Source organism: Poecilia latipinna, unplaced genomic scaffold (genome assembly GCF_001443285.1).
Source record: "Poecilia latipinna isolate Pla-1442-1.1 unplaced genomic scaffold, P_latipinna-1.0 Scaffold660, whole genome shotgun sequence".
Classification (NCBI taxonomy): Eukaryota; Metazoa; Chordata; class Actinopteri; order Cyprinodontiformes; family Poeciliidae; genus Poecilia; species Poecilia latipinna.
This window is the reverse complement of record NW_015113276.1, coordinates 197254-206699: the sequence shown is the minus strand read 5'-3', so window position 1 is coordinate 206699 and position 9446 is coordinate 197254. Positions and strand designations below refer to the sequence as shown.

At 40.0% G+C, this 9446-nt stretch overlaps 1 protein-coding gene across 1 annotated transcript; it reads left to right on the top strand.

The window, feature by feature from the left end:
* Positions 1 to 1289: 1289 nt before the first annotated feature.
* On the top strand, positions 1290 to 9139 carry hand2 (heart and neural crest derivatives expressed 2). Its single transcript, XM_015044031.1, has 3 exons — positions 1290 to 1563; positions 1678 to 2389; positions 8004 to 9139. Exons 2-3 carry the CDS (start codon positions 1766 to 1768, stop codon positions 8118 to 8120), a joined length of 741 nt encoding a protein of 246 aa, XP_014899517.1. The 5' UTR covers positions 1290 to 1563; positions 1678 to 1765; the 3' UTR covers positions 8121 to 9139.
* The last annotated feature ends 307 nt before the right edge of the window (positions 9140 to 9446 follow it).

Here is a 9446-nt window from a genome sequence, read left to right as displayed (position 1 = left end):
ATTTTGTTATTGGGGACCGAAAAAGAACATCCAAACCGCATATTTTAACAAACCTTTTACTTTCTCATACTTATTTTGTGTCTCTGTCGCGTTTTATTGTGTGAATTTGGTTTTTCCGCATATAAATAAAAAAAAATGTCACTCTGTATTACGGGTCAGAAGGTTAACTAAGATTTCTTACATGTAATAATAATAATAATAATAATAATAATAATAATAATAATAATAATAATAATAATAATAATAATAAAAGAATACATAATTATAATAATTTATATATTATATCAGGCGTTGTCTTAACTTGTCTGCTGTTGTTTAATCAACACTTTAAATTATTTAATTGAAAGACATTTTACCTAACAACAGGAGGTTGTTAGGTAAAACAACCTCCTGTTTGTTTTACAGGGTTTTTCTACTGCTTTACCTTAAAAGAAGTCAAATAAGAAATACTTAAGTTATCTTAAACCTATAAAAAAAGTATTTGGTAAACCCAAATCGTTCTGAAATGGCGCAGTGATGTATTATTAGCTGTAAATATTCGACAGGAGTAAGTTGACCGGAGCCGTTGATATATAATCAAAAGATGGTCATTGATGAAATAAGTCAAATAAATCAGAACAAAATTTAAATTCGGTGCCTAAATGGCTGATATTAGTTGTTGGACTAAATTGTTATGAGTTCTTTTATCTCAGTCCGGTTTAGTCTGTAAATCATCCTGGTGTGACGTATCACCAGCGAGTCTTTAATTTTTTTTATCATTGATAAAAAAAATATATAGCCAGAACCCTGACACCATGAGAGTCGTCTTGAGCAAATCAGAAATCTTAAACTCACACCACTTATTTAGATATTTTTCAAATACATATGGCCTATTTTAGTCTAAGTCTACTGAAGGGAAAGATCTTTCAGCCAATGATGCACAAACTCGCTGCTTCAGCTGAAATATTAAACTTATTAAGAAGAATCTAAACAGACAAATGAAACATTTCCTCATGAACGTCATGTGTTGGAGTAAATGCATTCATTTTTATCAATCACAGGCCACCTCGCCTCATTTTTGATTCAGCAGATTCTGCCGCGTGAGTAAACGCTGGCTGACGGGCGCGCGGTTGTGCGCATGTGCCAGCAGGCCTACTTAGCAGGCCTATTGACATTAAAGACAAGTGGGTTATACAGAGCCTGGAAATGGGGCCCGATGAGGGGGGCAAGTCCGCCAGTGGTTCATGGAGCCGAGAGCCAGCCCCGCAACCTCTCTCTCTCTCTCTCTCTCTCTCCCTCTCTCTCTCTCTCTCTCTCTCATGTAGCCAGGCGGACTCTACAGTCAGTCAGTCTCAGAGGGGTGACCCAGGATCTGCCCAGCCTTCTCCCTCCTGGCTGACAGCTGACAGCTGACTGACGGAGATGAGCCGTAGAGGAGAACAGGAGGAAGAGTCGAAGTGTGTTTTCCTGTGAAAAGGGGAGGAAAGGGTCTGTGGTATTGCTTCGCGGAGAGGAGAAGACGAAGAAGAACGATGTCCTAACTAGGGGAGCTGTTTCAGCAGCAGAGAGCGGCCTGCAGGCCCGGTGAGTGTTGCAGGAATACCGAGTGTGAGCGGGGGGGTATTCCCTGCTGGGAATATTATCCAGGATGCAAACATTTGCACGGAGGGGATATTAAACTTCACGTTCCCTCTGCAGCATCTCTCGGGCCTCTTCGTGTGTGTGCGTGTGTGAGTGCGTGTGCGTGTTTGTTTTCGCGCCGGAGTGCGCGACAGTGAGCAGGACTATGAGTCTGGTGTCAGGCTACCCTCACCACCCGATCATGCACCACCACGACAGCCACCACTATTCGCTGCACGCGGCGGCGGCCGGACGGTGCCACGAGGACACCGGGGCGCCTCCGTACTTCACGAGCTGGCTGATCAGCCACGCGGACATGTCGCCCACAGAGTACAGCCTCGCGCCGGGCTACAGCCCGGAGTACCACACCAACAGCGGGGGCGACTCCTCCGGCGGCCTGGACGCGCGCCACCACCACCACTACGGACCCGGGAACCATCTGATCCCTGGGCCCGGCACCATCTCTATGAACGGAGCCACGGTCGGCATGCATCACCACCACCACCACCACGCACACCCACGCACCATAAAGCGGAGACCCACCGCAAATCGCAAGGAGAGGCGACGGACCCAAAGCATCAATTCGGCCTTCGCGGAGCTCAGGGAGTGCATCCCCAACGTCCCGGCCGACACCAAGCTGTCCAAGATCAAGACTCTGCGGCTGGCCACCAGCTACATCTCCTATCTGATGGACATCCTGGACAAGGACGGCCAGCACGGAGACACGCAGGCGTTTAAAGCCGAGCTGAAAAAGACGGAGGCACGGGAGGAACGCAGGAAAAGAGAGGCGGTAAGGCATCCGCAGGGTCACCGTTAACACACATTAAACACACTGCTTTCATGTCACGACGAAAACACACACAGTCTGAGACTTCAGGTTGCCTAATGTCGCCATTGGTAATACCATCAGAAAACATAAGGTGACTAAATGCACCACTAGAAGGAAATAACGTGAAGAAATAAAGAGAGTAAACTGGTATGTCTGCTGAAAGCGCCGAGGAGTAGGCCTGCAGAAGCAGGTCGGCTCTGCGCGTCCCGCTGCTCCGTGCAGTGATTTATTCTCCAGACACGAGTCATGACCTGAATTCACAGCCAGTCTCTGCGCAGAGAAGATGTTAGATAGTTGTTTTACACGGTTCCACGCTCATTTGGCCCCGTTAGTCGTGTCGTGAATGTTTTATCTCAACAAGATTGATGACTTAAGTTCGCAGTGGAAAATCCTTTAAAAGTCCTCTCCTCTGCAGAGCTGCAGGAGGAGAGGAGAAACGCCAGGCAGAGGCGCTGCTTAAAAGCCTACAATTTGGCAAATTCTTGCAACAAAGATAGAGAAAGACAGACCGCAACCTACGCAATACAAAACAAACACAAGAAAGCGAAATTTGTGTGGACCAACTATACAGGCGCACCGGAAATAAATAAATACAACGATCTAGATTACATTACCTGCGTGTAAAATGGTAATAGTTTACGATAACCAACCAGTTGAAATAATAATTAACACCTTAAAATATGTAATCTGTAAATCAATTTTAAATACAAATGCAACTTTTATCAACGTTCACAGAAACACTCTATTAATTCAGCCTACCAGCTGAGTTTGATTATCAAAATAGTTTGCATGACTGAAACACTCATTCACTTCATTTTGCAGCGTTTCAGTCTTAAGCACGTCAAGCGCAAACAGGAGCGAAGGAAATCCCTATAAGCGCAACTATAGAAGGTCAGTTATTGGCGCGTTTATGTGCGGTAGGAATTTAAATCGCCGGTAAGGAGAGAGTAAACAGTGGGAGGAAAGCCTGTGTTTGCATGTGTCTTCAGATGTGCGCTGTGCTCGATCAGCATGGATTACTTTACTGATAATTTCATCAAGAAAGGAAACAGAACAGGACCATCAATGACAACAGAAATGGCTGTTACATTACTTATTCATACTTTTATTATGCCGTGAAAACAGAACCCAAATTTTGATATGTAGCCATTATTTAGAGACTCCTAACTGGCGTTAAGTACAAAACTATACAAATAAATTGTACTTTTACGAAGCATACGCAGAATTTAATATTTAAAAAAATATATAGTGAAAAAAAATATAGAATAAATTTTAGAACAGGAGCACTTCCGCCATGTAGCTGCAAAACATCAACAACAAAAAACCTTTAGATCTCTCCACCAATATTAAGATAAATGAAACTAGCAAATAACATAAAATAAAGAATGTGTAATATAATCTTGAATAAATTGTATACCACAATTACGTGGAAATATTATTACTATTATGCAATATGTTTATGTATTACATTTATGCACGAATCTGGAAAATGATCCAATGAATTCACAAAATTAAAATAAAAAGTAACTTCATAAAATACAAGTAAAGCTTAGAACAAACGAACAAAAATATTCTGTAGTATTATACAAAAATATTCTGTAGTATTATACAGAATAAATAAAATACAAATATGTAAAAGCATTAAAGTAGCAAAAAAGCAATAAAAACATATGTATAAATCTATATTCTTACGTTATGTTGCTAAACACAGGGAATATATAAATACAATAGAATAACTCTGAAAATTGACACAGAAACTCCCGCAGTTTGCCATGTAAATAAAATACAGCTCAAAAACGGATGAGTTTAATAAAATAAAATAAAGCCCACATATTTTTACTCCCTGTAAGAAAGAAAAATGTGGAGCTGTATGGTATGTATTAAGCCTGAACGCGGTGGTGGTGGGGGGTGAATCGGTGGCCTTTCTCAGACTTCATGGAGCCAACGGAGGCCAGCTTCAGCCATTATGACCCGCTTTTATTATAGCAGCATTTCTGATGGAGTCATACTTCCAGCGGCTGCATCGTCTTCACAGGGAGTTTCACTGTTTCTTTCCATGCAGCTCTGCTGACAAGAAAATGAGTTTGGCACTTTGAGACGCATGCCTGTGCACGGCGTCGATCTGCGTGTTGCCAGTAGCCGCTAATATAATTCATACGTTTTAAATCAGTCCTCTGTGATCGCTGACCAAACTTCAGAACGATGTTTTTATTTACGAGACGCAGCGAAGCATCATGACACCAACTCTGCCGGCTTTATCTGAGGAGGAATGCATCAGCTGCAGCACACCTTCCCTCAGCCCACAATGCTTCAGAGCTGTGCAGCAGAGACATTATGCGTCCAAACAAACAAAACAGGCCAGAGCAGAATAATTATTTCCTGTTTGATGTGTATAGGAAGTGTGGTGCGTAATGGAAGCCAGGACGCATTTCTGCCTTCCAGTTGGAGCTGCATTCACTGCAGGAGGCTGGAGGTTGGATTACAATTGATTCACGTCTTCTTCAGATTGCATACTATCTTCCTAAAACACACGCATGAAAAAACCAAGCTGCAGTGTTGTTGTTGCTCAGAAACCAAGGATAAATTATTATTAGGAATGATCACACAATTCGTTGCACTTAAGCCGCCTTTTTCTGTCAACAAGTGGGAGTTCAAATTAGGTCTAACGGTTTGGATGTATTTAAAAAATAAATAAATAAATATATGCATCTATTTTGATGACGCATTTCTTCACTTGTCTCTAAACATAAAAGCATCGTTTCAGCAGTGGGCATTTATCGCATCATTTATCGTGATAAATTTCTTGTCAAGACAAGAATTTTGATTTACCGTTGTCGTAATAAATTCCAGTTGATGTAAAAATTGGACAGTTTTTAACAATTTTAACAATTTTCTTCACTGTTTATTCAAAGAAAATATCAATATATTTGAAAATATGATTAAATGCGGTTTCTGTGTGCAGTTTAGTGGGGCTATCATTGCTGTGCCAGGCGGGAAAAAAAGAAGTAATAAATAATTATTATCATCACGTTTATCGTTATCATAATATATCACAAAGTATCGTGATAAAACTTTAAGTCCATATCGCCTACTCCTATTAGGAACTGGATGATAATACACTCCAGAGGCTTTCGGTTTCAAAATTTGTCCCTATTTTTTTTTTATTCTGGTAATGCGTTTACAGTTCATCAAAAAAAAAAAAACTAAACTAAATGGAACATCGAACCTATGACAAAAAAAACAACATTAGGCCTAATTGCGCTTGACAAGATGAATTCACAAGGTTATTTTTAATCCTCCTGGGTATATGTGTAGCTTTAATCTGATGTGCCAGTCGAAATGTGGCTGTGGTTTCAGAGTTAGGGATGTAAACAAGGCCTGGACAGCAGTCACACCTCCCTGTTAAATATGGATTTATTTAACCGGGACTGAGTTACTGAGTTACTGAAGATATGACGTGATTTATTAAAAAGCTATTTATGCTACTACTATTTATTTTTTATCGTATTATATTGAGAGAAAAAAATATTCAGCTTTAGTTTTCTGAAGAACATTCTTTGCAGAGAGTAACAAAATCTAAGGAGTACGGAAGGAGTTTTCGTATTCAGATGGACAAAATTCCGCGTCCTGTGGATACAAACTAACAATAACATGAGACCGTAGCAAAACTAATTTTGTTATTTTATAAATCGTTTTGATAACTGTGCATCTACCATCTCTACCTTATATATATAGATATAGATATATAGGAATAGATATAGATATTTACGCATATAGTGAGAGCGGTGTTGCTCAATTTTATATTTTAAAAAGGGATGGGTGCGGGGGACAAGGATGATTTTTGTGTCTTGGATCATTTTGGTTGATTTAATGAATGTTAGGAAGACTGATTTTAAATCACGCATAAACACAAACACACACTCACGCTCCGCTTTGAATTAAGCTATTGGCCGGCTGACGTTTTCTTCGAATGGAACATTTTTGAGAGTCTATCCACATCTGGTGTGTTTGCCCTAGAACCTATTAAACGTTTCCTCGCAGCATGATGCTAAATTACATTAAATAACGTTTATTAAAAAAAGCCCCGCTGGATTTCATGTTGTTAAAAAAAGTCCAGATTGGAAAGAAACTCGGTGTACTTGTTGTCAGCATGCTGATTATTATTCACCCTACCTCCCTGCGCAGCAGGCTGGATCTGCGGCATTCCCGTGCAGGGATTTATCCGAGCTGGGATGGAACTGATGTGTCGTTTTCTGCTCTACAATGAAGAGTCTGGTTGATGTCTGGTGGATTTAGTGGGTGTAGCTACTGTACCGACCAGAAGTTTACCGCTCCAAGGGTGGGGGACGTTGCTTAGGGGTTGTAGTGGGGGTTCAATCTAGGCTACACGTACTGAAAGGCGGTTCTGGACTGGGAATGCATCCATATTCCATATTATCATCACCTATAAATAGCATATCTAACGCCATCCATCCATCCATCCATCCATCCATCCATCCATCCGTTCAGTGCCAGCTTTGCAAAACGCCCTGCAGTCACATCGATAGCCTATACGTTTGTGGATTAAGTTTTGTGTCGCTATCAGTTAACATATATTTTATAAAAGTTTACCAACATTTTTCTCCTGACTGGATCGGGAGCCAAAGATTAAGGTGATGGTCAAGAGTCTTTCCGCTAATCACTAATAGTAAATCAATAAAACGGGTTTGATTATGCGTCAAACAGCGTTGTTGGCCTTTGGTTCACTGGTTGTGAGAGAGGGGGAAAACATGCGGCCAAGGTCAACGGGCTGGACTGGAACCCGGGACAGCCGGGCTGAAAATCTATGGGTCACTGGTCACGCGCTTTACTCCCTGGGCCTCCACTTGCCCTCTTTTTATTTATTTATTTATTTATTTATTTATTTATTTATTTATTTATTTATTTATTTATTAACTAATTAACTAATTAATTAATTAAAAAATAAAGATCAGCTGGGACTACAGGTGGAAATTACCTGGTACAAGCAAACCTAAAATCAATCAATCAATATGAGGCTTATTTATATGATACATTATCCCTGTTTTAAATAAATGGATAAATTGATTCCATTCCATGACATGTCGTGTTTTACTAAACTGTATAAAAATATTTTCTTTGTAAAATCTAACACTTATTTTATGCTATTTTATTTAAGATATGCATGTCTCATTTCCTACAATGAAAACAGAGAATAAAGCTTCAACTTCAGAATAAACTTAAATTAATCAAATTAATTTTGAATAACACAACAACTTTAGCTTAAATTATTACTTGGATAAACTTAATTTGATTAGTTTTAACAAATTAACTTTTTTTAAAAGTTGGATCCCTGTTTTTATTTTTCAGCGTATCAGGAAAAATAAAAAAAAAAATAACTTGGTTATATAAAAATAATTTATTCTGTCAGGGATATGAATAATTTCAATCTTAGCTGAATTAAATTGTCTAGATTACTATCAGTGTAATTCGGTTTTAAGTCACACAAATGTCCTATTACTACAATTACTATTTAAAAAATAAAATTAAAATAAATAATAACGTGAAATGTCTGCAGGTGGAGATCCCTAAAGCTGCCTCCTCGTCTTCGTCCTCCTCATCGGTAGGAGATAAGAAGAGCAAAGGTCGGACTGGATGGCCTCAGCATGTCTGGGCTCTGGAACTCAAACAGTAGTGACCCCTCCACTCCCACTCCCGCTCCTAAATTTGACCCCCGGGTTTTTGATGGACAGTGCGTGCCTCTGCACTCTCGGGCTCCCCACAGCGACGGGGCCGGATGGACGCTGCAGACGGTCGTCCTGCTGCTTGGCCACAGTCTCGGTTGGACCCCAGGAAGAAGAAGAAGAAGGAGAAGAAGAAGAAGGAGAAGTGACGTGTCCCCAGGAAGGAGTCTGGGTGTGGGCCGAGGTCCATCTAGACAGGCACAGACGGAGTTATGTCCCCTGTCACCCTTCTGAACAAACCAAACCATCCCCACCCCAAACACACACACATGCACACACATTTACATGCATTTGTTTACCAATGTGTCTGCGTAGTTGACCACACAAATGGGGATTTGTGTGTGTTTTATTTAAGGGAATATATTTATGTTTAATGTGGCCATTAAACGGGTTTCTGCAGGAACTCTCACTCGGATGTATGTGAACACATCTCTCTCTCTCCTATTGCAGTTTTAGGTTGTAAACGTAGTGCCGTCACGCCACTGACAAAGTGTCTGTGTTTTTATGTGAAAACATGCTGGGAGTCTAAATAATGTTTGTCGTGGGATGTAAACAATGTCGTGAAAAGAATAAAAGCACCACTTGATGAAATGGTGGCTGGTTCAAACTGGGCTCATCTCTGCCTCTCACTCAGCAGCGGTTTCTTATGATCGCGCTGCATCATCTTATTTTTAATTTTTGCAACTTTTGAAATAGTATTTTATGTAGATTGAATAAAATGATGTAAAATAATCACTAACAGATAGCAGATGTGCTAAAATGTGCTATTATTGAACAGCAAAGTTGTCGAATTTCCATTTTGTTTTTTTGTGAAGGTGCGGTTCAGCCTCCAGATGTGCATCAGATCTGTCAGACTGACGTATTTGTAACAGATCAGCTTTAACTTAATGAGATACCTGAGGCACACATTAACAGAGGGATTTATAAAGGTATTATTTGTCTCTGTCATTGTGAGTTACAGCTGAGTGTGTTGTCTGTTAGAGCACAGATGTCCATTATGTGTCCTAAAAGAAAACAACATGAACTTAATAACAATTTCCCTGCAGCTAAATGCCGAATGTCAAAGTGATCCAGGTTTAACCATCACATTCCCAAATGTCAGAGTGAGCAAATAACTGGATTAATTACAAATTTGTTTGAGAAAAAAATCAGCAAATTGGGTTTAATTTTGTTTTTACCTGAACTTGTTTACCTAAAATCTGTTTGTTTTGTGCAATTCTTTAGATTCCAATTTCATTTCAGTGTAGTAAGGATAAAAATGTGAAAAATACATAAAA

Coding starts and splice junctions, on each gene's coding strand:
- hand2 (XM_015044031.1), top strand. CDS start 1,766: ATGAGTCTGGTGTCAGGCTACCCTCACCACCCGATCATGCACCACCAC. Junction 2,390..8,003: donor AACGCAGGAAAAGAGAGGCG/GTAAGGCATCCG, acceptor AAATGTCTGCAG/GTGGAGATCCCTAAAGCTGC.